The 27,125-nt window shown below is 40.0% G+C and overlaps 2 protein-coding genes across 21 annotated transcripts; one reads left to right on the top strand and one right to left on the bottom strand.

Annotated features, from left to right (window-relative positions):
- LOC310892622 (uncharacterized protein) lies at positions 1 to 8,435 on the top strand. 2 transcript variants are annotated; one of them, XM_083820625.1, is made up of 4 exons: positions 1 to 3,448; positions 4,479 to 4,545; positions 5,026 to 5,172; positions 5,403 to 8,435. In XM_083820625.1, the coding sequence occupies exons 1-4, from the start codon at positions 3,357 to 3,359 to the stop codon at positions 5,718 to 5,720; spliced, it is 624 nt and encodes a 207-aa protein (XP_083676751.1). In that variant the 5' UTR covers positions 1 to 3,356; the 3' UTR covers positions 5,721 to 8,435. The 2 variants fall into 2 exon arrangements, 1 of the variants encoding a protein (XP_083676751.1); XR_014578257.1 differs by lacking the exon at positions 5,026 to 5,172 and having other exon boundaries at positions 62 to 3,448.
- Positions 8,436 to 8,572: 137 nt separating this feature from the next.
- LOC310892618 (interleukin-1 receptor type 1-like) lies at positions 8,573 to 25,719 on the bottom strand. 19 transcript variants are annotated; one of them, XM_083820600.1, is made up of 14 exons: positions 24,673 to 25,719; positions 24,034 to 24,318; positions 23,139 to 23,323; positions 21,184 to 21,385; positions 20,302 to 20,371; positions 17,081 to 17,330; positions 16,580 to 16,772; positions 15,604 to 15,766; positions 14,734 to 14,799; positions 14,059 to 14,179; positions 11,813 to 11,961; positions 11,377 to 11,520; positions 9,775 to 9,957; positions 8,573 to 9,302 (listed from the first exon to the last, which is right to left on the bottom strand). In XM_083820600.1, the coding sequence occupies exons 3-14, from the start codon at positions 23,195 to 23,197 to the stop codon at positions 8,914 to 8,916; spliced, it is 1,989 nt and encodes a 662-aa protein (XP_083676726.1). In that variant the 5' UTR covers positions 23,198 to 23,323; positions 24,034 to 24,318; positions 24,673 to 25,719; the 3' UTR covers positions 8,573 to 8,913. The 19 variants fall into 19 exon arrangements, with proteins under 19 accessions (XP_083676726.1, XP_083676737.1, XP_083676738.1 ...); XM_083820611.1 differs by having other exon boundaries at positions 24,034 to 24,230; XM_083820612.1 differs by having other exon boundaries at positions 24,034 to 24,193.
- Positions 25,720 to 27,125: the final 1,406 nt, after the last annotated feature.

Below are 27,125 nucleotides of genomic sequence, written 5' to 3'. Positions count from 1 at the left end.
AATATTGGAGTAACACAGGCCAAACAGGCTGCACAAAACCTGGCAGGTATCACGTTTTGTTTGTTGCTACTGACGGGAAGAGGAAGCATAACCAAACTTCAGGGTTTAGACAAGAGCATGTTTTCTCGATTCTGGGGTTTCAATGGAGCTCAGGTTTCACATCCTGAATGCTGGACATAAAATACTTGTAATCTGAATTAGCCATAGCTCAACAACTGCAAATGTGCATACTCCCTGCTGACATTTGTTTGGGAGATGGAAAAGCAAAGCACCCTGCCTGCACTTGGCTCCAATTCTTAGCCTTTAGGAAGCACCTGAGGAAGCTGTAAGGATGACAAGTCCAGGATCAGACCTGAGACACTGCATGAGGAGCCTATGTGATGGTGGCAGCACAGAAGTTGTCTGGCTATGGTGCAAGAGCCAAGACAGATTGAGCTGATGGCAACAAGAGGCACAGCTGGAGCCAGCACCTTTGAGAAGCTGTTGGTGCAGCACCAAAGCAAAGGTGGCTTCAGCTTGGACATCCACCTGAGCCCTCAGAAATAACATCCTTCCCCATGATGACAGAGCAACCTGCCCAAAGCTGGAACAGTGAGGGGAGCAGATAGCAGGGACCTACCCAGCTGCCTCAGCAAGCAGAGAGCCAGCCCAGATGCCCAGTGAAGCTGTCAGTGCTGCTGTTGAGATGTCCATCAGATATTCAGAAGTTCCTCTTGCCACTGTTGAGGACAAAATGCCTGTGTCAGTTGGCTGCTGGCCTGACTCTGCAAAGTGTTTCTTGTGTTATGTGTTATTCTCCAGCGCTTGTTTTTGCTCTCTCTCTCTCTTTTTTTTTTTTTCCCAGCAAACAGCATAAGTCAACTGGATCCTTTGGCTGCAAGACAGCCCTTGGCCCAAGGAGTATGTCAGCTGGAGCTATTGCAGCAAGCTCTTCTCCCTTTGTCCATTACAAGCCCCTGTCCCAAGGAGCATGCAGGCACATACCATCTGTAACCAAACTTCATCACATGTCAAAAGCCTTTTTTTCCTCACCAAGACATTTATAATAATCTGCAGGTGGATACATCCCTCATTCTGTTATGAAATACAGGTGAAGATTTTCATTGTAGGTGAAAAGTAACAACTTTCACAGCTGAGTCTATACAGTCTGTAAAACCTCTGCTTCCCTTCCCCTCCTACTCAGAAGTACTCTGTACTCATGCTTGAAAAGACTTGGTTGATGGCAAACCAGAAGCATTTAGGGGAAGCAAGAATCTGCTCTGCATCTAAGTAAAGGGAATTTCCACAACACTGAGTCTTGTGAGAGGAACATTGTGATCCAGGAGGTGGCCTCCATGAGGAAATCAGAAGATGATCATCAGGCTGATTGAAGTTATATTCAATGAGAAAAACAACAATCAGTGAAATACGCCCATTTATATACATCTGTGTTTAGAGAGAGGTACATACAAGGATAAAACTGCACTTAGTTGCTTCACATGTCCCACAAACAGCTCAAATGCTACCTGTGATCTTAATCGGTAATTAAGTAAGATACTGCTGCCATTATTACTCCTCTCTTCCTCCCTTATTCTCCCCCAGCATGGGCCAGGACACAAAAACTTTATAATACTGCCAGGTCTAGGTCAGATTGGATAAACACTTTTTAAAACATTACGAGATATTTTTTTTTTCCATTAGCCTGTTACCCAGTTGAGATGTTGTTCAGCTGCCAAAGGTTGTCTTAAGGTTATTTTCAGAAATTGTATGTTTTCTTTGCAAAATATCCTTTTTGAATGAAAATCCACCCCCCATGATGGTATTGCCAAGCATTCTCTTTTTAATTCCTTCAAAACAACATCTAATACTGTCCAATACTACTCCCTAAGTAGAAATAGCCACTATCCTATATCATTCACACCTCTGAGAGAAATATATATAGTCCCTTCTCAAAGGCCCTAGCCCAGCTAGGATCTGTTGTAACACACAATGCAGGGGAATTAATAGTTATTGTTGTTGCTTTGGTTTGTGGTTTTTTTTTTTTTGTTTTTTTTTTTTTTTTGTGAGTAGCAGCTGAATGCCACTGAGTATGAGAGATGAATAAGAGAGAAAGGGATGAACAAGAGATGAACAAGAGGTGGGCTCTTTCAAGGGATTCCAGCAGAAAGAAATAGACTGGGGAAGGAGGGAAACAAGCGCATGACATGATTCCCTGGTTTCTGAAGCCCCACCAGACCCCTGAGTCCCTCTCTCCCACAACTGCCAGCCTCCCCCAAAAAGCCAGGGACTGCTCTCAGCCTCCCAAGAGCTGGAGCAGAAAACTTCAGCTTTGGCAGTACCATACATTTGAAGGCGATATGAAGCACACCTGGGGCTGTTCTTAGACCCTTCAGTCACCAAAGGATCTTCGTTGCAAGACAACTTCCAAAAAACAAAAAGGCTTTAATCTATCCTGGTTTGTTTACTAATGAAGGAGCATGAAAGAGGCACGTGTCCTTGTGTCCGAAGAGAAGGTGAAGGAACAGCTAGTGCGAGGAACACAGAAGTCAGTTGCACGAGACTAATATGTAGTTGTCTCTGAGCTTGGAGACTGCAACCATCTTCAAAATTCCAGATCTAGAGTAACACTTTGACTGCAGCCTAAAACCATGTGTACAGAAGCTCCCCCAAGCCAGCCAGTCTTCTTCCCATGACATGCCAGAAAACAGGAATGTAGGTGGGTAAACAAATAAAAGCCAAAACTTTCAGCCCAGTCCTTGACCTGAAGAGTGAGTGAGGATCCGGATCCTGGCGTTTCTACGTGATAGTTTATATGCAGCCAAAGTCAATACAGAAGTCAGAGGTCATGGGGCTAGATTTTGAAAAGTCTTGCATAAAGAAGAGCTATCAGAAAAGCAAATTTAAATAACATGAATGTCAAGAAAAGGAATTCTGATTGCTCTATTCTTTGTCGTGACTAGACAGATGAAAATCTGTGATAGCAATTTTGCCTTTAAGGTCATTTTCTTTTTTCCTGTATTTATTTCTTTTATTTATTTATCTTATTTTAACAGGCTCTGTACTAATTTTCCTCACAGAATGACTAACAGAAATATGACCCTTATGCACCTTTTGTAGTTAATTCATTAGGTCAACTCTAACCACTAAACCCCTTGTCAGGTTATTTCTATTAGTGATAAGGAGCGATTGACCTTAAAACATTGAAGCCAGGTAGATGAGCCTATTCCACAAGGTCTCTTGGCTCCACCCTTGTTAAGTGAAATCTGCCAGGTGTGGATCATTTGACCTTTGCTATATAGGAAGCATGAGAAGATGTGGGGAATTGCCTTCCCAGGGGAGTTTGAGGCTCAGGTTATCTAGGGTGCTTTCCTACTCTCATGGTGAAATGGACTCAGTGTGCAGTAAAACCCTGGTGGTGCTACTTCACTGTGAAACACTTTGGAAGTGACTCAAGGTTAGAAGCTAGCAGGTGAGTGTTCCTGGGTTCTACAGTTGTTTAATGTCGAGGAGTTTGAGTACTTCCTTCATCTTGTCTGTTTTCCATAAAGTTACTTACATGGATTCAAAGCTTCCATCCCAGCCCTAAAAACATAAAAAATAGTTTAAAGAAAAAAAAAAACTCAGAAGCTCAAGTGCATACAGGTAAGGCTGACTTTGAAGAATGTTCTGAAGTATTGATTAAGATTGAACAACAGGCTGTGTGAAAAAGGTGCCTTAATGTGAACTCAAATTTTGCTTTCTGGTAAGAAGAAACAGATTTGGGTAGATACTGGTGGCATTATCATTACTTTCACTAAGTGGAAATCGTGAGAATGTGCTGTTCATAAAAGAAAGGCTGTTTTCACAATAGGCAAGTCAGATGCCTTTAAATTACTAGAAGTTATAGTTTCAAGGAGATAACTTTAAAGAAAGACATCACTGATAGCCATCTCCCCCTGACACGTCCATGGACTGGCTCCCTGAAGAAAAAGCATGAAAGATGTAATCATTAACAGTTTCTGAGGTAGGGTCAGGGGAAGATCTGTTTTCCCACTTGGTCACTCTCCCTTTCTTCTCCTCCAGGTGAGTTATGGTAGCTTTCCAAAACTTTGACTATCCTTGGGATGTTCAGACTAGCTTATTCTTATCGGTATGTGTCCTGAATGCACTTCACGTTTTGTCTCAGGTTAAACAAATACTTATGAATGTCACCCAGAGATGTATCCTGAGGCAGGATAGGTATGTATGGCAGGGAGAGGGGGTGGGCCCCAGTCCTGGGCCCCACCACAGGTCAGCACCAAAAGTCAGGTCACCACAGAGTATGTCATTCCTAAACAAGGCATCTTATTGGGAGGAAGTTCTCTGGTGCACAACACCACAGATCTGGGTTTACGTATTTTCTGCCCTTTTCCCTTTGAGGAGGGGGAATGAGAAGGAGATTGTGGTGGAGCTCAGCTGCCCAGCTGGGTAAAACTGCCATGCTAAGGCCAAAACAAACCAGAATAATTTATGCTTTTTAGGCACCCGATGTGCAGCAGCAATTTGAAATCAACACTTATGGAATGGAAAAATCACCTAAATGATTTGGTAAGCTTTCTACCATTCTTCAGAATTAAATTCTGACTCTAGATCATCACAGCGATTGCTAAGCAAAGCTCTAACGCTAACTGTAAAGACACAGTGACCTGGGTGCTCTCTCAAAAGGAGTCACACAGTGTTATCACAGAACTGTAGGGACCTCAAGAGATCATTGGGTCCAACCCCCCTGCCAAAGGAGGTTCCGTAGAGCACGTTGCCCAGGTAGGTGTCCAGATGGGCCTTGAATATCTCCAGAGAAGGGGACTCCACAACCTCCCTGGGCAGCCTGTCCCAGTGCTCCATCACCCTCACAGTGAAGAAGTTCTTTCACATGTTGGTGTGGAACTTCCTGTGATCCGTCTTGTGGCCATTATCCCTTGTCCTGTCCCCACAAACCACTGAAAAGAGGTTGGCCAAATCCCTCTGTCTCCCACACCTCAGGTATTTATACACATTGATGAGATCCCCCCTCAGTCTTCTTTTCTCCAGGCTGAACAGACCCAGGTCTCTCAGCCTTTCCTCACAGGGAAGATGCTCCAGGCCCTGTATCATCTTTGTGGCCCTCTGCTGGACTCTTTCCAGGAGTTCCCTGTCTTTTTTGTACTGGGGAGCCCAGAACTGGACACAGCACTCCAGGTGAGGCCTGACCAGGGCAGAGTAGAGGGGGAGGATCACCTCCCTTGACCTGCTGGCCATGCTCCTTTTAATGCGCTCTGGGATCCCTTTGGCCTTCTCAGCTACTAGGGCACACTGCTGTCTCATGGTCAACCTGTCGTCCACCAGAAACTCAGGGCCTTCTCCACAGAGCTCCTCTCCAGCAGGTCATCCCCCAGCCTGTACTGATACATACTGTTGTTCCTTCCCAGGTGCAGGACTCTACACTTGCTCTTGTTAAACCTTATTTGGTTTCTTCCTGCCCAACTCTCGAGCCTGTCCAGGTGTTGCTGAATGGCATCACAGTTTTCTGGCGTGTCGGCCACTCCTCCCAGCTTTTTATCATCAGCCTACTTGCTGAGGGTGGACACTATTCCCTCACCAAGGTCATCGATGAAGATGTTGAACAAGATGTTATCCGTCCTGCCTGCTGCCTGGCAGACATCAGACTTCCTTTTCCAATCAATTTCAACATGGGAAGCAATCAGAGGGGGCTGAGGACACAAGTGAACTGTACTGTTGCTTTCTAGCTCACTTTTAGTGACCAATGTTCAGTTTGTCTCAACAAGCCCTGTTTATTATTATCACATCTTAAAAGAGAACAAGCATGCATGTTACTTGGCATACTTTACCTTTAGCTCTGCTGCTGCCTACATTGGCAGGAGGGGAAATAATGAGCATAGGGAAGAGAGGAGAAAACTTTACTGTTCCTGTTGTTCCTGTGCCATAGCATACGTTGCTGAACCAGAGACCTGGGTACTCTGGAATAAAGCTGCTAGTGACCAATTCTACTTACATGCCTTCTTGGAGATAAACATATCCTTAATTGTGGGAAAGCGATTCGCAAGTGGCTTTGTGCTGTTTCACACGTCCCTGAATTAGAGATAATGAGGAAACAAGTGGTAGAACCAAAAACTCGAGCAAGGTCGAGATAAAGTAAATTGGCTAGTGTTAAAGATGAGCTTTGGGCAGTGGCCAATTGCTGGCTGGCTTGAGGTGCGTGTCTGAGGGTCTCTAACCAGTTGTATGACAGATTCAGGCGTGTGGACAGCACGTGGGGCTGTGGGGAAAGTATATGTAGTAGTGAAAAATGGCAATAAACGTCTCCTGTTCAAGAGCCATCAGGAGTCTGTGTCTTGCATCCCTTCACTTAAGTATTTTCAGACAAAAAAAGTTTCTCCTTAGCCTAGATTTTTATAATTATAAACATAGATTTTATAAACATTGATTTTATAAACTAAAGTACATCTACTCCATTGTGGTGAACAAATACTTCTTCACAGATTATATCATTTGTTTTTTTCTTCTGGACCTATGAAGTTTCCAGAAGCAAACCTCTTGCTAACTAATCTGTTGTTATTGTTTGGTTTGTTTTATTTTTAATCAAGCACAATCAGCACATCTGTCTCTATGGGAGTTATTTTATTGAACTGAAAAAAAAAAGTCTGCTTTCTTATGTGTCTTGCAAGAAAAAGTTTCCGAGAAAACAGATACAGAATTCAACTGCAAAATAAACTCCCACGATAGAAGGTTAAGGCACTTTGTGTTGGGCTGCACTCCAGGAGTTAACTAACAATTAACCACAATAACCAAAACCTTTCTCCCCCACTTTTTCACACACACACACAAAACCTAAAATGTCTAAATACTCATACTAAATGTGGTTGCTTGAAAGAAAGTATCAGGTAGATAAATGCCCATTTACAATCATCTGTCTTCACTTACAGTCCTTAAGAGTCTTAGTGGAAAAATGTTTGTCTCAAATATTGTAGCAAACATCTGAAAAGAACTACAAAAAAGAAGTCAACAGAAATCATCACAGCACTTCCACAGATGAAACAAAAAAATACCAGCACAGCTCCATGCAAGTCAATGTACTTATCTGTATTACTACAAATCCTAGAGTCTTTTTTTTATTATTATTATTTATTTTATATCAGAGCACATAAAAATATAAGGTTGAAAAAATCAACCATGTTTTCAGCATCTTTTCTTTATTATTTCCCTTGCTACATCCCATGGAAATAAGAAGATTCTGTTTTTTAACACAAGTGAAAAAAGATCTTGGAAGCAAACTGTAGTTTTCAACATTTTTCTGTGCAAGTCTAAGCCTAAACACAATACAAAAATTGACGTTAGTGATTATTTAAACTCTTCAGTTTCCCAAAATTATTTTTTTAAAGGTTCCAGCCTAAACACAATGCATTTCTAAAGAAGACTGATTCAAAAACAGCTAGAACAACATTACCTCATCTGATGGATCTATTCTGATCTCAATTTACATGGCAACATCTTAGAAGATGCCTCTAGCCAGTGGAGGCCGTGGAAAATTACAAAGCTGTGAACCCAACAGCCAGGACAGCGGGACACTGCTCATAAGGAATATCATTCAACCTTCACAAAGAAATAGCTACCATGAAATGCTATTGCAAATCTTTCACTTTATAAATGTTACGCTCCTGGATCTTACTGTCTGTCCCATCAATACAAATAAAGCCCAACTATGAGTATATACCAGAGCATGAATGTCTGAAAACTATCTGAAAGGACTCAGTGAGAGATGTTATCCTGACAAGAAAGATAACTTAAGAACCTGCTCAATTTTAGACATGGACACAAAAAGCAAGTAAAATTCACATTTGCATTCAGATGATGCTCTTCAAGGATGGAGAGTGAAAACTGTTGTCATTTCAGACCATCTTGGAAAGGAAGTAGCAGTCCCCTTTTCATGGTGATACACACAAAACAATGGATTGGGGCCCAGAAGTACAAAGCTACTTCCAAGTAGATATAGCCACATGCCTCTATATTTTTTCTGCCGCAAATAAACAAGATATGATTTCTTGTTGTCAGGTTTCAGAACTGGCCACTTTCCACCCTATCCAGGATGCTCAGCCCAAGCACAGCCCCTTTGACAAATTTTCAGTGAAAGGTCTAGGCTTGTAGGTAACACAGGTTAGACACAAAATGAGAACATGTTTCCCTGAGTAGCAGCACAGTCTAGAAAGCTTCGAGTTTGCAAGAAGTCTGAAATATTTTCAGTTTCCTGACCATTTCAAGCAAATAAGTTTAGAAAAAACCCATGTACGAGGTCTCGCAGGATTATTCAATAAATGTTTAAGAAGTCATGGATTTCATTCCGTTTCTCTAACGCATTTGGTAATCAACTGTTCAGCTGAAATGCATGCAGTACCATGAGGAGTTTAAAATATACCTGTTATGTCATATATTTCCCCATCCCCTTAAAAAAGCAATGATGAGGACTGTTGCTCAGGAAGGGCCCCCGGAGCTTGCACAGTACAGATTCTTGTGGTAATGAGGAAGTCAGACAACCACAGAGGGGCAACAAGAAGAAGAGAAAGGCTAGGAAAACGCAGACTACACAAACATTTTTAATTTACCATCTGCAGTTTCAATTAGAAAACAAATGGACTTCAAGGTTGGTTCTTCAGTGGATATTACATTTCTGTAGATTACCACTATTTAACAGTCCACCAACATCTGCACACTTACTTCAAATGTCCGGTTGAGGCCAACACAATAAATTGTGTCACTATTTATAGCCCAAACAGAAACAAAGTTGCACGTTTTCCTTTTAGGGTATAATTTGGGGACAGGATGAGTAGTTTATACTCCTTGAAGAAAACACTGTTCATAACACACAGAATTTGTGTAGAAAGCATTTTAGAATTACATTTGCAGTATTATTTTAATAAGTGGGTCTTAATTTCCCTTCGCTGTGGAACTGTTCAAAGTTTGGCGCAATAAATAAATTTCAGAATGAGATATTTTTTTCTTAGATGGCATCTGATAGCGTACATTCTTCCAGAATTTTGTATTTGCTGAAGAAGATTTTTCTGAGAAGTCTCCTTTCCATTGGATAGCCCCATGTTTTTGCTTAATGTACCTGACTGATTCTGGCATGCTTGCGTAGTCCAGTATTTCATCCATTTCTATAAGAATTACTTGAGTCCCATCACGGATGAGAGCATTATACATAGCTAATTGTTGTTCACAAGCATCTTCTAACAGGCAGCTAGGTGCTTCTGATGCCAAAATAATCATCAGCCTTCTGCTTTGCTTAAGGGTTTCATCAGCAACACTGACCACAGCTGAAAGAACAAAGTTTGCATAGAAAGTTTATAACTGATGCAAAATATTTCATAGTTTTTAAATTTTGTGTGCGTATATATATATATATATGTATATGAAATAGCAACTAGCTCAGAGAAAGAACTGATAGGTCTAAGATCTCCCAACCATCATCCATGATTCAAATCCATTGCATAAAATTGCTGACAAAAATTGTTTTCTTCAGTCCCCAGGAGCTTGTTTATCATTAGAAAGAAAATGCAGACCCTTATAACATCAAAGCAGAAATTTGGGTATGGAACAACAACAACAACAAAACAATTAGAAATTAACAAATTATCCAATGGACGAGAGGTCAAATTCTCCATGTAAAAACAAACAAACAAACAAAAAACCTTGGTTTTAAATTTGCTTTCCAATAATAGCTGTTTTTTTCAGTTGTATATGTAATCTTCTAACCCCAATATATTAACCCTGCTAATTAAACCATACCTTCTCCTGGTAAATCATCCCTTCCTAATATAAAGAGATTATATCCACATTGTTGTTCTAAAACACTGGGGAGTATTCTAAGAACAAAGGTTTCCAGATGATAGAAGCTGCTGCCTCCGCTGCCTTTTGTGTACAGGACATACGCATCATAGATTTTCCCATCTAAAAAAAACACGAATGTTTCTGTTAAAAAGGGAGAAACAGCAAGGTTATTAGAAGGTTTCATTTTGAACTGCTTAAAGAATAGTAATGAGGGACTTATTCACACCTGCCTGACAGAATAACAGCAAAACATTAAAATGCTCTACAGGTCAAAAGGAAGATGATGAACCACAGAACCCGATCTCTTTTTCCTGTCATGGGGAGGAACATTGCCAGCAAGTGAGCTGGTTGCAAGACCCTGGGGCCTGCAGGAAGGAGCCCCCAGCCCCACAGGTGCCAGGACATTAATAAAGTGTCGTCTTGCAGGACTTTCTTCGCCACCTCTCTTGAAACAAACCCAACAGCAGTTCTCTCCACTTATGATGAACCACCAGCAAGGGGGGTGGAAAAATGGCAATTCTTTCATAATAATTACGAGAGGAAAAGGCAGATAGAGACCAGAAGAAGCCTGAAGTTTTGAGAGTCAGTATTGCATAATAAACAGGAGTGAAGTGAAGAAACTAAAGCAAAATCAAATTTAACTCAACAAGATAAGTTTCGTTCAACAAGTTACAAAACATAGTTTCTTTGATTTTATTTTTTTCATTAGAATATTAAAATTTACTGGGAAAACTCAGCTTTTAACAAAAGTTGACTTTTTTTTTTTTTGTGAAGACATTTCAGATAGCTATGAGTATATGTTAACTATCTTATTGCACGTAATCCATTTACTTTCAAGCTCTGGGCAACCTCAGACAATCGAATTCTGAGGGCTGCCCAAGCAAAATATCTACTATGTTGCACTTACTCCCACTTTTTCACACTCATTCAATGTATTTATCTACACTACATCAACAGAAACACATATTTAATAGATAACATAATAATTAATAGAAACACAATAGAATCACAGAAGAGACAACCACTAGAATTTCTTCTCTTTGGTATGTAACCATCATAACTTGCAGGATTTATAAGGAAAGTGATGGGTAAGACAGAGAAGTTGCACAAAAACAAACAAATAAACAAACGCTTTTCTCTGAGAAAATGCGAGTCTCATTTTCAATATAAATATTTAATGCGCATTTTTAAACAGCTAGTCTACGGGATGTAGCTCTGCTGACACCTATTGATCATCATCAGTGACCACAAATCTACACGCAGAGAGACTGCTTTACAGAAAAGTGAGTGCAACACGCTAATTTGGAAAAAAAATATGGAGTTCTTTCTGACCATAACTCATCATAACTGCCTTAAATATTATGCAGTGTTTATCACCTCAATTATGATTACATATTTCACCCATATGACTGAAAAAATCTTTCGAAGCATATCTGAAAAATTCTCAAGGAAATTCCAAATACATTCTATTAAATAATCATATTATTGCTTAGAAATAATGGTAAATGAAAAAAAAAAATCAGTAGGCTAGTGACAACATAATTAGTCACACTCACTTACCTTCCTTACTTACAAAGGCACATCCAGAATCCCGGTACCAAAGCACCAGGTCAATCTTGAAAATCTTATAGATTATTAAAATAATAAATGTTAAAAGCAACAAAGAGAGAAGCCCTCCAATCAGCCATGGCCGTGCATCAGGAACTGCACAAAATATAAAAACAATAAAAAGAAAATGTTGAATTTGTCCAAATCTGATCTTTCACACGAATATAATACAAATTTGGATATCATATTTTTCACTTCCACCTATTATTTGAATAATGATAAATACATTACTACAGTGACTCCTCCCCTATGCATGGGTACATGCATAAATACACAAAGTGTAATTCCGGTGCATTCTATTGATGCGATATATGAGCATTTGGTATCAAAACCCCTTCTGGGAAAGTCAAGTGAAACAAAGGCCACAAAAAATAGCAGTAGTCCTTACCTCTGTGTTTTAGTATAATATAGGATGCAACCTGCCCAAAGGCATTTGAAGCTTGACAGACAAATGGTTGTTCATAATCTTCACTATTCACTTCTGAAATTATGAGCTTCACAGAACACATAGGGCGTCCATCATAAGAAGTTTCCTCCCTATCCAAAAGGTGACAAATAGAGCCATAAAACCACAGTCCTTTCTGTAATGGCTTCATCACTAATAGCTTGAATATGACAACGGTCACTTCCATCTGCAAATGGCAACTGGACAGATGAGTAACTGCATTAGGTGAGGGACACCCAAACAGCAGTTGGGCCTCTTACTGAGGTTTAGCATAAACATCAGAAAACATGAGCCAATCCTATCAGGAGCTGTGTTTCCCCAAAGAAATATGATATCTCTAGACTACAGTACAAACATATATCTTACAAACATAAAAACCCCCTTGTTACAGGGGGTTCTCAGCCCCTGTGAAAGTAGGTGGAGAGCCTCGGTGCTTGGCTGAAGAGAAAATGGAACAACGTGAAATGACTTAACAAGAGGCCCCAGTACAAGGACATCATCTTCTGGTGAGCAACTCTGGGCCAGGAAAGACACTGAAGTTGTCAACCAAAGCGGACAACACTAACTGATGATGCGTTTCCACCTGCAGGAAATAGGATCTACACTGCTGCTTCATCCCAAGGATCAGAATAGACTCTGAACAACTGTAACATCAGGCTGCACCATTACAACATACAGGTTATTCCCATTGCATAAGGGCACAAAAAAAAATAACGCTAAAGCTGCACATTCAATTAGTCGTGTTCTGTTATGTGTTACTGATGTTCAAACTAAGTAATTTTTTAACCATCAGCAAAATGAGGGATATTACTACCTCATTAACAGTAGATCTCAAATGCAAAATTAACTAACCAGCCTATTTAGCCAAGAACTTTTCTTCCTTTAAAACATACTCTAATTACCATTTGAAATGCAAAATAATAATAATAATAATAAAGGCTTGAAATAAATCATAGAAAGCACATATAGGACCACACAAATCAGTATATGACCAATAGATTATAGCAATTTGAACACTGTAAGGAGTAAATGAATCAATATCATTAATACAAATGACTAGATCCAGAGAATATTATGTTTGCAAATATAACAAGACAACCATTTAAGTGTTAGGAAATATAAAAAATAACATCACTTTTATGATATCAGCTCAATGACTGTATTATGGTCAAATTGTTTATGGCATCACAATTGTTTATGACATTACAAGATATGACTTCTGTATAGGGTTTTCTCTAGGTGAGCACTAAAAGAATTCAGCATTTATTTCCCCCTTTGTTTTACGATAAGGACTTAATTTCTCAGAACCATATTCTTACCTTGAACATATCATTCTCATTTCTTCATCAGTTTCTCCCTCACAGATGGTGCTTGAGAACGTATAAAAGCAATCACATTTTTTCTTCATAGCACCACCATGAGATGAGGGCTGACAAAAAAACTAGCTTTCAGTTCCTTGGTTCCCAACCTATCGTATCTATGACACTTTTTCAGATTTCTTTCTGCTCCACTTTTAGTTGCCTTTCCAAGTCAGGTCAAATTTTTTCCCTCCTAACTCCACTTAACCTGCCTTTCATCCTCACCTTATCTCACAATTGCTTCACTCAGTCCAAATGCCAGTCTTTCTCCCAGACCCCAACCCATCATTGGATATCTGCCTTCCTTTTCTCCTCTCACTCCACTAAGCTTCAGCGCACATCCTCAACAAAATCTTCCGTTAGCTCTCCACCTGATCTCAGTTACACTTCTCTAACTCAAGACTCTTAAAACTAGAAGTTTCAATTTCTCCTGTAAAGCACAGGTTATTCTTCTTGTAACCTTTCAGAGAGGTAGATGGGAAGGACAAGGAGAACACAGGAGGGACAGTCTGAAGATCATGTGGCAGGACATGCTTGGCCCCACTGAAAGAGGTCTCTGTCCTCTGGGCCAGAACTTGCTCAATAGAAAATGCATTACAGTTCTGAGACTGTAAGCCTCTGTAGAACACTTTTTCCCAAGGTCAGAAATTTAGATAGATTTTTATAATGACCAGAAATAGCATAATTCACTCAAAATCCATGCACCTACTACATTTCAAGTTTCTACTTCAAACAGAAAGTGAATTGGAGGAGGCAAGCATTTCATGTAAGAGTGAGAAAGTTCCACTTTGGTTGCCAACCCAGTATTTTCTAATCTGAAAATATACTTACTCATAACGCCTTGCAAAAATTCTGCTCATATAAAATACATCAATATACACACCGTTGCCTGTCCAAAACACCTCATACCCATCAGCACCTGTTGTATTGCAATCCACTGTAACCTGTGAGCCTATAAAATTGTGTTACAAAGTGAAAAGTTAATTTTCATACTCTAATTAAAAGCTTTACAGTTCTGTTCACAGACACCCATATAGACCAGCTAAGGAAGGCCCCACACCCTTTCAGAAAATCTCTTCTAACAGTGTCTATAGATTCAGTGATGTGCTGTTTCAAAAAGAGACTGATAGGATGGAGAGGCCAAATCAGGAAGATGTCTCCCTTTGTGGTATCACTTTCCCTGCAGACTCAAAGATAGATCTGTTTTCAGAATTTCTTTCAGAGTGATGGAAAGCAATTGATGTGACAGAAAATCAATTGGTTTCCCTATAACTTTCTTTGCATCTGAGAAATTTCCCTACAGCTTTTCTATGACTTTGTAAGCAATACCCCTTGTCTCTTTCCTTCCCACTCCCAAACACTTCTCCTGCAAGAGACTAATGTAAAGGAGAAACTGAGCTGGTCACTGAACTAGTTTTTCTAAAGAAAACAAGCACACACTCTTCTTGGGCGTGAATTTTCACTAGGATACAAAATCATATTTTTTTTATAGAGAAAATTACTTACCAAGTTCCACTTCAATTGAGTTGTTTCGTGGATAAGATATTTCTGGAGGCTTTTTTGGTGGGCTCACTAAGCAAAAGATAGAAAGTCCTTTTCAGAAAACCAGGGACAGCTGCAGCCTGTTCTATGCTCTGTAACCAAACAGCAACCTAAAAACACCCTGTCCTATGGACAAGGTTGACAGCAATTTTACAACAGACATCACTCAATACTCAGAGTGTCATATCTAAGACAGTCATATTACTTATGACTTGAAGATCAACTATTCTTCACTCCACCCTTTCCAAAATGTAGTGTTATTAATCTGATGTCATCATGCCGATGACAGACTGTCTGTTCCATGACATATAAATCATGTAATATTGCAGGCAGAGGTGATGAGAAGGATATGGGTAAATATCTACAATATTACCACTTTACAGTCTGGCTAGCTTATCAGTCAGCAACTCACAGATACAAACTGGAGAGAAATAATTTTAGACTGCAATTCATCTGTTTTAGTCTTTCACTATTATAAAGGTGAAATTAAATTTCTGTACTCCAGTTAAAGGCCTTACAGTTCTGCCCAGAGCACTATCTAAAGGAAGTACAACACCAACCTTCCTGTTTAGATGTTTACATTAGTACTAGGCATACAACACTCTGGAAAGTTTATTTCTCTCTACAAGTTACAAAGGGAGAGTAATCAACAGAGTGGCAACAGTAGACTAAAATATATAAATTCTCATCTAGCATTTATTTCCCTTTTTTAGGTGCAAACTAATAGTCCTATGCGTGCCTACCACAAATTGAATCTTTTTAGCTGTCATTAGAAACCTGGACAAGGTTTTGTAGAGTCATTTTTACAAACAAAACATGAATTTATCTACTTACCTGCTACAGTCAGAATAACATCTCGTGAAATGTTATATCGCTTTCCATTGTAGATATATGTTGTTTTGCAGGTATAGTTTCCTTGATCTTGCACAGTCACATTGAAAATCACAAGATCACTGTTTGAAAAGGCAAACCTTCTCCCTTTCAATAGCTGACAGTCCTAAACATGTGTAAAGAACTCATATCACTGTCACATGATTTGTAACTCTTTAATGCAATCTGAGCTTTCAGTGGACCACAACATAAGGATGGATTCCTTGTGGGGCCTGAGGAAGGGGAAGGGGGCTAAAATAAAAGCAAACCACACCTCATTTTGACTCTGAGTTTTTAATTCACAGATACACCCATTGTTCTTATATTAAATATATATATATATATATATCTTAAAGAGAGAAATAAGGAAGTGACATGGAGGGGTCAGGTTTTATAAAAGTATTTGTTAAGGAAGAATCACTCAATAATTAGACTTATTTTTTTCAGGTACTCAAATATTCTCAGTATCTTATAGACTGCACAGGCATGAGGCAGTAATGCTGGGGATGGCAATATGTTCTTAACAGAAAGAGCCGTTAAATGATTGTGAACAATACGAAATGACATTTATTTGATGGAACAATACTGAACACACAATGGATATGCTTTGTCTCACAAAGTACATACCAAGTCTGTTTCCACACAAAAGAAATGAATGACAGTGTTTCACTAGCAGGTTAAAAGATGCCACCTAGTGGATACATGGGTCAAAGCTACATTTAAGCTGAATTTCTATCCCATTATTCAAAAAAAATGTATATAACTTTAGAAGATGAAAGCCTTATTCCCCCTCCTCCAGTTGTTCTAAAATATTTTTTCTCACATTTATAATAAATATGTAGTTTTTCTCCTACAATTCATAAACCTCAGTTACTTATATTTTAAATAATTGACATAATAATTAAATAATTTATGTCAGTAAAAAAGAGGGCATTGTTACCTTATACCAGCGAACAGGCAGAATATTCTTCTCATTCCTGAAGTAACTCAAGTGTGGACACACAACCTTTGCAGATGATAAAGTGAATACCACCTCCTCTACAGCAAATTTTTCATTTAAGCATGAACCATCAATCCTCTTGAAAACTGTTACTTTTGTAGACATTTTGCTATAGCTTGTCAAATTCCTGCAACTAACATAACATAATTAAATTAAGCTACTTGAAATATTTTCCAACTCAAAAATATATTGTATTCTTTTTGGAGAAGAAAGAGAGGACTACAATTTATAATTTCTCTTATAGATTTACTTTTGCCTACTATGAAAAAAAAAAAAACAGATTTACATCCCCCAGTATAGAGTTAGTTTTTGTGAACATATTCTCCCTTCTTCTCCCTTCTTAGTTAGTATTTCTCTTACCCCAAAAATCCTACTTGCTTTTTAAAAGTTATTCCATTTGCAATTCATTTCTACAGCAATTTAATTTTTTTTAACCTTCACCTTATGACACATTCGTAATCTCCAGAATCTTCTACCATTGCAGGGAGAAACCAAATTAAATTCTTCTGCTGATGAATTCTAGAAAGTTTGTCTCTAGGCACAGCTGTCTGGTTACCAACTTTATACCATGTTAAGTTGTAGTCTCCACTTTTAAAATTCAAGCTCTTTTCCAGAGAACATGTAATAGCAAGAGGCTGCCCATCAGGCACAAGACTGTGCCTAAACATCACATCATAGGCTTCACATTTCTCTAAAGGAAAGAGATAAACATTAAAGAAAACCTCAAACATCGTGAAAGAATACACTGAACTCGTATCTTGATCATGTTTACAAAGTTCATTGTGGTGTCCACCTTCATTCTTTAGTCATTTACTAAAATACAATTATAATCCCTTGTCTTTGGAGCTGAGAGCATTATTCAATAATATACAGACATAGTTATGCTATTGAAATGAAGTGCTGTTTTCCAAATGCAACTTTTACGCTTAACAGAATCACTTTGTTTGCATCTGATTGTCATTTGTATGTTTTAGTTCAGACGCAAATGATTAGAGTCCTTGTATTTCTCCAGTCTGTTTCACATGCATAAGACACATGTGCACACACATTTTTCAAATTTAACATCTTTATTTGCTACTTTCACTTAAGTATAGGCAAAGTAAGTTTTCAAGGCAAACTCTACTTGCAGTACACAAATGTCCTAAGAGGACAATGAAAGTTAAAGTTGCAGTTGCACAAGTAATTTGCTATGGAAATTTCAACTCACCTCTCATTTTATGAGCATTTAGAGAGGAACTTTTACAAGCGCTTATGATGAGCTCATATTCTTACCCCTGAACCCAAGGAGATTCAGATGGGAAAAGAGCAACACCACATGATTTGTATTTTTATTTTTTTGTCAGTACGACAAAAAAGGCACCAACTCTGGATATGTTGGTTACATTCCCGAGTCAGTACTATTTATCTAAAATAACTCGTTTTATTAGAATGCAAGAACAACCATGCACAGCCCTGCAAGCGTCTGCCCAGTCCAAAAGCCTGTCTCTGATAACAGTCAGTTCCGTATGTATAAGAAAGTAAAGTAGGACAGAACATGTAAATTAATACTTTGTTTTTGGCCCCTCTCTTCCCTTTCATGCTCTTCATGAAAAACTATTGCCTTTTATTATTTCTCTGGGTATCATTTATTTCTTGTTATGAGAAATGGCAACATAAACATTCCCTTATCTGCCTACTCTGTTGTACTCATGATTTTACAGACCTCTGCCACACCTTCCCTCCGTCATCTCTTTTCTTCACCTCAGAATCCTCATTCATTTAATGACTTCTCATATGGAAGCCATCACATCTCAGACAACACTGTCACCTACTTCTTTGCCTATTTTGACCCAGTCTTTCCCAGATGGAATAATCAGAATTGCAGAGTTCAACTGATACACATTTGCCATGAAGTTATATAGGGCATAACAAAGCCTTGTTTTCTAATGTATTTCTTTCCTAAAATTCTGCTTTTCTGACCATCACTGAAGACACAGCTAAGGGTTCCAGAGAGCATCCAGAGATGTCAAGGTAGCATTTCTACCCAAGCATTTCTACCTAAATGTTCTCACCACATCCATCCAGTACATGCAGATGTCCTATATGCACACCAAATTGCTTAACAAAACACTGAATAGCTCAGATATCTGTACAGATTGCTCCATAATAACTTTGATGGTTATGAAATGAAGACCAATAATTACTTGCTGTGGCCACAGGAATTGATACATTTTTCTGCCACTAAGTCCTAAGGCTCTGAAACAGTATCATATTTTGTGCACTTCCTGCTTTACATTCCGTGAAATCCCTCTCCCCCAATGCTGGCCATTATTTTAACTCAGCTTAAAAAAGAGAATATCCAAACGACTGATGAGTGTAGGAACTTGTCCATCCACAGACAATAGAAACTCAAGGAATGGAAATTCAGAGTATTTTTCTTCTAACAATCTGGCACAGCAGCAAGATTCTAGGTAGTAAGACAAGATTATGACACCAACTCAATTGATCCGCTTGAAAAGTTTTAAACATGCACTGGATTCTTGGTTGACAGCTGAAGGGCAGAAACTAAACTGAATACTCGCGTAGTTTTACAAAAATCTAGATGTTGTATTAATTGTCAAATGGCTGTATTTTCCAACATGGAAAAAAAGTCACATGAACACACTTTGGAAAGTTAGAACTACAATTCCTTTCATCAGTTCATACACCAGAGAGCTGTGCTGCCATTCAAAGGGACCTCAACAGGCTGGAGAAATGAGCTGACAGGAACCTCATGAAGTCCAACAAAGGCAAATGCAAAGTCCTGTACATGGGGAGGAAATCCCCTCAGGATCCAGGAGACTCCAGACCACCTTCAGGTCCTGGCAGACCATAGGCCAGAAATGCTTGCTCATGGCAAAGGTAGCTAAAGGTGTCCTGGGCTGCATTAGAAAGAGTGCTGCCCACAGGCTGAGAGAAGTGATCCTTCCTGCACTCAGCAATGGTGAGATGCATCTGGAGTAGCACTTGCTAGTACAAGAGAGAAATGGATTTACTGAAGCAAGTCTAGTGAAGGGCCACAAAGATGAGTAAGGGACTGGAGCATCATAGAGGCCAAGAGAGATGGGACTGTTCAACTTGAAGAGAAAGCTCGGTGGTGGGGTGGATCTTATCAATGTGTAAACATATACATGTGATGGAACAGAATGAAAAAGAGGGAGACAGCTTCTTCCCAGCAGTGCCCACTGGCAGGACAATAGGCATGAGACACACTGAAACACATGAAATTCCATCTGAACACAAGAAAACACTTTCTTACTGTTCGAGTGATCAAACACTGGAACAGGTTGCTCGGAGAGGTTGTGGAGCCTCCATCTGTGGAGATGTTTAAAACAAAACTGAACATGGTCCTGGGCAACCTGCTCCAGCTGACCCTTCTTTGAGCTGGAAGATTGGACTAGATGATCTCAAGAAGTCACCTACAACCTAAGTGATTCTGTGTAAGATAGTACATAAGGTATCACACTTTATGTTTTATAGGCTCCTGCTTTTAGAAATGTTTTTAAAAAATCTCTCTGGCATGCACATAAATTTAACGTTCACCATTAAATTTCATTTTCAACCATTTTCACAGAAAATTACTATTACTTATGTGACAAGTTAAGTTTCTAAACAAGGCATTCCATAGCCACCAATGAACCTACCTGCAATAATTAAAGACAGAAATGCTGTTGTGATCTTACAGGAAAGTAACGTTTTTGCTGTAATGTTTCCCTACAGAAAAGGAAAGAAAACTTTGAATTAGTGTTTTACAATATAAATTTCCACAATTGAAAATCAACATTTGCATTACACATTTTTATTACATATTCAGTGTCTTTTGTCAACTGTACTTTTCTCTTATAAGTGTATTCACTTTATGTGTTTGTAGCATGTTAAAAGAAACTATCTACCTTACAGGAAAATACAACCATCTCTAGGATTAGAAAGCAATAATTATGAGGCCACCCCACTACATAACATGTTTTCTCTTAGAAAAGGAAGGCTAAATTCTGATTGAATGTGACAGGCAACTAACTATACATAAGAATGTCTATGCCAGCAACATCAGAGGTCCCTCAAAAGCAATATCCTGTCTCAAGCTGTGGCCAATAGCAGATGACTTGGGAAATAAAGTGCAAGAGAACAAGAATATACAGACATTCCTCTGGAATAGTCTCCTAGAATCCATCAATTTATGATTTAGGAAGCTATGCCAGAGTCAGTCTCTAGATACTTGATAGCCCCCAGCGGATTCTTTCCCACGAAACTAGTCCAACACCCTCCAAACCCATTGAAACCATGGCAAGGAGCCACAAATTTTAAATACTGACACAGAAAATTGCCTTGGCTTGTTTTGAGCCTGTTATCTGCTCTTTTTATCTGACAGCTCCTAACTTTTATACCAGAAGAGAAAAAAAAAAAAAAAAAGAGTGAACATTTCCTATTCAGCTTGTCAAGCACTCAGAATTTTCCACATCTCTAGCACACTCCTCCCCAGTTCTTGTTTTTACAAGTTAGTCTTCATCTTTTTAACAGTCCCTTAGATGGAGCCTGATTTCATACTTCTGATCATCTTTGCCACCATCTTCTGTACCTTCCTGGAGATCTCCAAAGGCCGCCTGGAGATGGTCCTGGGCAGCCTGCTCTGGGTGGCCCTGCTGGGGCAGGGGTTGGACGAGGTGGCCTCCAGAGGTTCCTGCCAACCTCATCCCCTCAGTGTGATTCTCCAGGTACACTACAGCCTGCCTGAGATGGTGAGGAAAAACCAGAAGTGGCATCCAGTCATCAAAACATAGGTGCACTACAGATTTATAAACTGAAACAATTATTTATTCTGGACTAATTTCTAATAACTTCATAGTAATTTCTAAACTTCTATTTATTCTTTGACTACAACTAAGTATTGACCTAATATTTTCATGGGCCTATGATCTCATCACTGAGTGTTAAAAAATCAGGGAAGCCCAGTCAGCCACTGTGTATGTGATGTTAGTATTTCACCCATATATTTTCATTTAAAATTTTCTTTACATTTACCTGCATCGCTATCATGACATCTTGATGACACTCTTTGCAATTAACACCTCCACTTTCTACCCTGAATAACTTTGTATTGTCAGCAAATTCTGCCACTGCAACAGTTCTGCATTGTCCAGATCATTCAAAGAATAGGCTGAACAGAAGAGATTCACTTGGGACTCCACTGGCGATCTTCCTCCACTTCAGAAACTGAGCATTTATCTTTAACTACTTATTTATACATGTGAGACTACATATACCATAGCAGTCTGGTTTCACCGAGTGCTCCGCTGAATGCCTTTTGGAAATTAAGACAGATTATATTAACCATGTCTCCTGCAGCCAGTGTGTTCACATACACATCTACACTTCCAATACACTTGTAGTGTTTGTGGGCCATGACTTCCCTTCACAAAAGTTAATGCTGACTCCATCCTTATATAATTTATTGACAATTTTGCTAATTCCATTCTTGAAAGCTACCTTCTGCAGATACCTACTACACTTTTTACAGGGCTATGAAAGGAAAAAATGCAGTTATACAAGCTGAAGAACAATCAGGAGAATCCCATCCTGATGTTAAAAATCTTTAGCTAATCACCAAGCTAAACAATAATCAAATATGATGCTTCCGGCTGCTGTGTCTTTCTTCACCAAACTGACTCAGGAGTGTGCCATACATTGAGTCATACCCACTGCTTCTTGCAATGCCTGCTTTACTCCTTCTTCCCCTTCTCTTCGCTCCTCCCTCATTGCAATTTCTGCTCTAATTGCCAGGCACGTCTTTTCTTGCTTAGATTTAAGGAGTTAAGTCCCCACAAGAACGCTGAGCATAAAAAGAAACACACTAAGCTCTAATCACCAGAGGCGTTTCATGTGTGTTTGTACAAAACTCCACCTTTCTTCACTAAATGTGATGAATAGACAGTAATTCTTAAAATTTCTATATTTTAATTTTAAAGAAGATGAAAATATTTTAATGGAAATAATTTAAAGAGAAAACAGGACTGAATGGACTCCACTTATGACCAGGTATTTTCTTTATAACTTTTTGAATCATTTTTTAATAAGCTCTGTTCTATTACCTTACCCTATTACTCTGTCTCAAATATGCTTTCCAAGCAGTTTTTGCCCCACCAGCAGATTCAGAAACTATCCAGCAGTAGTATTTTGCCATGTCCTGAAGAACAGTCTTTCAGAACCCTCCTTCTCTATAAGTTCAATGTTCTTTCTAAATAGTTATTTTTTTAACTTGCTCTGTTGCCAACATGGAAAAGCTACAAATACATAGCACTGTGTAAAACCATGCACATGAACGGCTTTGAAGAGACCCGTACTACTTATCTGAAGAAAAAACTTCCATTTATGTTTAAGTTATACCTGACAGCAAAACAGGCTCTGTTCTGTAGACATGTTTTCATAAATCATGCTGAAAATAATAAAGTATGACTGCAGAGTCAAGTGCAAATGTTTTTCCTACCACATTATGCCATGACAAAGAGCTAAATTTCTCCCTTTTCCCAGCCATTTTGTCCACATCTTGAGTCTGCAAGTGACCTGTAGAGCTTTACCACTCAGGACAGAATTCAGCTGCAGTTATTTTTGCCCAAATTCTCCAGAGGGGAAAAAAATCATTGTATCTGAGGCCATGTCCACAGTTTCACCCTGAAAGGAAATATTCTCATCAGTTTAAAGGACAGACAGACAGGCAGAAGTGTCTCAAAGAGGTCTTCAATGATACATGCACCTGAGCTGCAATTACAGCCCAAGTAAAGCGTAATTTTCATCAAAATCTGTGATTAAACTAGTACAGCCACCTGTTCCTCTTCTGTTTAGCCCTTTCAAAGTAGATATACTCAATTAAAAAGAAAAAAAAAAAAGACATATACTCTCATCAAAACTTTGAAGAACCATGGCTTTTGGTAATTACTGCACACTCACAGCACTTTTTCTTTGAGTGTCTTGTTCAAACACACGGATGGATTAAAATGTGCAACACTCCTGCTCTCGGAACTGAAGAGAACTAACACGCACAAGACTATGACACCATTTCTTTTACATAAACCCACAAATATTTAAAATCAGAAAACGTATATACATATACACTACCTTAAATGCTTCTTCTAACTGCACAGCCTGCCCTGACTCTTCATGAGAACTTGTCAAGTCTCTCCCGATGCAGGAAAAATGTTTGCAACAAATGCCTGTGCTCGCAATATAGCTGACGCTGGAGAGCTGTGTTAGCCCACCCATTCAGAGGTAGTTACGGAACCGGGACTTTCATTCACAATCTATTTTTAGCCATTTTTCTGTGAATCACCCACATCCCTTGCCGCATAGGGGCCGAAAACACTTTACAGCATTATAATTCTTACCTATTCCTCGAAACACGCACGTGAGTGGGGCTGCGGCTGCCCGGCAGCAGAGGACCTGAGCATAACGGCGCTCCCAGTCCCCAACCAGCCCGTGCTGAGCAAGCCGACAGCACTGTGACGGGCTACGCACACCGATCCGGCCCAGGAGCCAACGCTTAAACTCAGAGAAAACGTACTTGCATAAATCCTCTCCGAAACTGAGTCAGATCAAACCACACATTACTCTCAGAGGAAAACACTGACCTTTTATGAAATATTTTACCCCCGCTTGTAAAGTTTCCAGCCCTGTTTAGCCAAAAGACAACATTTTGGTCAGAGACACCACCCCGCTCCCTCCCCTCCCCCCCCACGCCCCCCCCCCCCAAAAAAAAAAAAAAAAAAACAGGACCTCAAAGATTACCTGCACACCTGTACCGATTTTTCTGGAGGGAAAGGGATTATCCCAACCCGGCTGATGCCAAATGACTTGCGACATGACTGGCAAGAAGAGCACGGGTCCCCGCTGCGAGCTCACGTAGGCTGCTGCCCTACTCAAGTCCCACTCCCAGACACCCAGCTCGGGCTGGTGGGCACCTTCCCGATCCCCCCACCCCCCTGACAGCTCCCAGGGCTCCCGGGGGAAACCCCACTGCTGCCTACCTGCTGCCTGGCTCCCCGGCAGTCTGTGTAGGGCTGAGGAGGGTGAGAGGGGCCCCTCACCCCGTCCTGTGGGCAGCTGCAGCCGGCGGTGGTGGTGGTGAGGCAGCCGCACGTCAGGGCCGGGCTTCCCTCCCCGCCCGGCACGCTGTTACCTCAGCTGCGATCGCAACAGACTGTCACTGACTTCTTTTTTTCTATTTTTTTTTTCCTTTTTTTTTCTTCTTGTATCACAGGCAGCTTCTTATCGCTGCGGCAGAAGCACGCTTCCGTAGCTGAGGAAACCGTGTACCTCCAAGATGGAGGTGCCAGAAGGAGCCCCTCGGGGACACCAGCTGTTTGTTAGCTTTTTCAAGAGGCTGCCTTGACAGCTTGGTCATGCCGTGTGTCACGGTGAGCTATTTTTTGGCTCTAACTTGAACGTACAGGTGTAGTCCCATCTCACTGCCAAGCTTTTGCCTGCGAACTCAACACCTATGAAGTAGCCGTGACGGGCTGTTTGGAGGTTACTTAGCTTGCGGCCGCTCTGGGAGCGCTGCGCTCACAATACGCCAGTGTGCGGGGCTCTCTGCTTCACTCACACACCGCTGCTGGACTCAGAGCTCTTCAAAACCACATGGCCAGTACGGAATCGGATACAGGCATTTTAACGCTGTGCTGTCACTGTTGATTAACTTACCTGAAAACACACGGGCAGATAGAGCAAAGAACATCCCTAGGTTCCTTCCAAAGTAATCAGAAATCACGGGCACTTTGGGACTGCCAAGGCAGGTTCTCATTCTTGGTAAAAGTGCACTGTAAACACGTTTGCTGAACTCGCTAAGCCAGTTACAAACACTTCGCAAAAGCAGCGGAGAATAATCCTTCCTTGTCCTGTTTGTCCCACCCTGCTTTTTTTGATTGCACTTTCTGGCACTGTTTCTAAATTGTATCTACCAAATACAAACACATTCTACCATCCTGCTCACCACATGACAACCACAGATAAGATGGGGTAAGATAAGAGTTGAAGCTCTGCTATGCCTGCGTATGTTGCCCTCCACCAAAGGGAGGTACTTGGCGCTGGCTGCAGGCATGTTGTAACAGCTCCAGACGTTATCCTGTTGGGAGGAACACGGAGAATTAACTCACTCCTGGCCCAGTAAAGGCAGAAGGATTTACGCAGTCACCTACTCTGCCTTTTGTCAGCAATTATATCCGTATTTCATTTTGAAAATGCTTCTTACGCACTTACTGCTTAAGGTCAAATTATTTTTATGTAAGTTTTCTAGTTTCCGTGTTGTTATTTTGCACTAACAAAAAAACATCTGTGGGTTCAAATCTGTTTATCATAAAGACAAGTGAGGGGTTCCATAATCTGTTCTACTGCTTTTTTTTCTAGAAGCACTAATTAAAAAAAAAAAAAATTAAATCATTTTTGAAGAATGCCGAGACATACACACAGGAGGTTCTGCTGTGTGAATCACAGAATGGCTGAGGTTGGTAGGGACCTCTGAAGTATTCCTTTTTTCTCATAACTTCACTATAATATCACTAATAGTGAAAAAATGTTTCTGGTAAACAAAATGTTAAAACATTACCAAAATTAATAGGTAAAATGAGAACTATTCAATCATTCAACTTTGCAGAGACTGATAAGAATTAGAGTTCAGCAAATCCTCTGGAGGAGTATCACCTGAAATGACTGGGTTTCATGAGACAGCAAAATCTGGGGGTACATCACTCCTCAAGTACAGAATTTGGCTGTTACAAGTCAAAAAGGGCAGGGAAGACCAGAGAAGTCCATCACCTGACATTGGTTTGCATGAACATTTGATGTTGTCAGCAGGGCCACTTCAAAGCAGACCAAGAACCGCCAGCTCCAGCAACAAAGCCATGAAGCTCTAAGGCAGAATGATGTTGTAATTTGCACAGGGAGGACTCTAATTCAACTTATCAGTACCATCTTTGAAAACGGATTGCAGCAGAGCAACGGTCATGACATGGCTTATCTTTCTGTGACTGAGGAGGTGGTAATGAGTAATGAGGAGACCAGATTTGTGTGTGGCAGTTGGTTTATCTCATTTTTCCCAGGATGATGTATTTGTCAACTAGGATCTCTCTGTGAAATCCTTTTTTTTTTTTTTCCCCTCCACCTTGGATAGCATTTCATTGATAAATGATACATGAACAATGAGAACGCCTGAAATAAATATTTCATTCCTTCTGCATTCTGCAAATCAGAGTGAGAATGTTTGCTGCTGTAGGGGTGGGAAGTTGCCTGACAACAGTCTGAAATAAAACCTCTTGATATGTGCATTGGGTGGAGACCAGGTCTTCCACACCAGCCAAGTTACCCTGCAAAAATCAGGACAATGTTTGCTCATATAGACCTAAGCTAGGGTACTAACATAAAGCACTCTCCACCCTTTTTTTCTTTTGAGGGGGAAAGAAGGGAGTGGAGGGGAGACAGAAAG

The sequence above is a fragment of the Anser anser genome (assembly GCF_964211835.1).
Source record: "Anser anser genome assembly, chromosome: 1".
Classification (NCBI taxonomy): Eukaryota; Metazoa; Chordata; class Aves; order Anseriformes; family Anatidae; genus Anser; species Anser anser.
Note: the sequence above shows the minus strand (reverse complement) of the source record. Positions and strands in the feature narration are given on the sequence as shown.

What these genes read in the sequence shown, in the direction of transcription:
- LOC310892622 (XM_083820625.1), top strand. Translation starts at nt 3,357, where the DNA reads ATGGTGAAATGGACTCAGTGTGCAGTAAAACCCTGGTGGTGCTACTTC. An exon ending in TCAAGGTTAGAAGCTAGCAG is followed by an intron (nt 3,449 to 4,478) that starts GTGAGTGTTCCT and finishes TATGCTTTTTAG; the next exon opens with GCACCCGATGTGCAGCAGCA. An exon ending in AACTGGACACAGCACTCCAG is followed by an intron (nt 5,173 to 5,402) that starts GTGAGGCCTGAC and finishes GTTCCTTCCCAG; the next exon opens with GTGCAGGACTCTACACTTGC.
- LOC310892618 (XM_083820600.1), bottom strand. Translation starts at nt 23,197, where the DNA reads ATGTGGACAAAATGGCTGGGAAAAGGGAGAAATTTAGCTCTTTGTCAT. An exon ending in CTTTGTCATGGCATAATGTG is followed by an intron (nt 21,386 to 23,138) that starts GTAGGAAAAACA and finishes TCACCATCTCAG; the next exon opens with GCAGGCTGTAGTGTACCTGG. An exon ending in TGTTATTCTGACTGTAGCAG is followed by an intron (nt 14,800 to 15,603) that starts GTAAGTAGATAA and finishes TCTTTTGCTTAG; the next exon opens with TGAGCCCACCAAAAAAGCCT.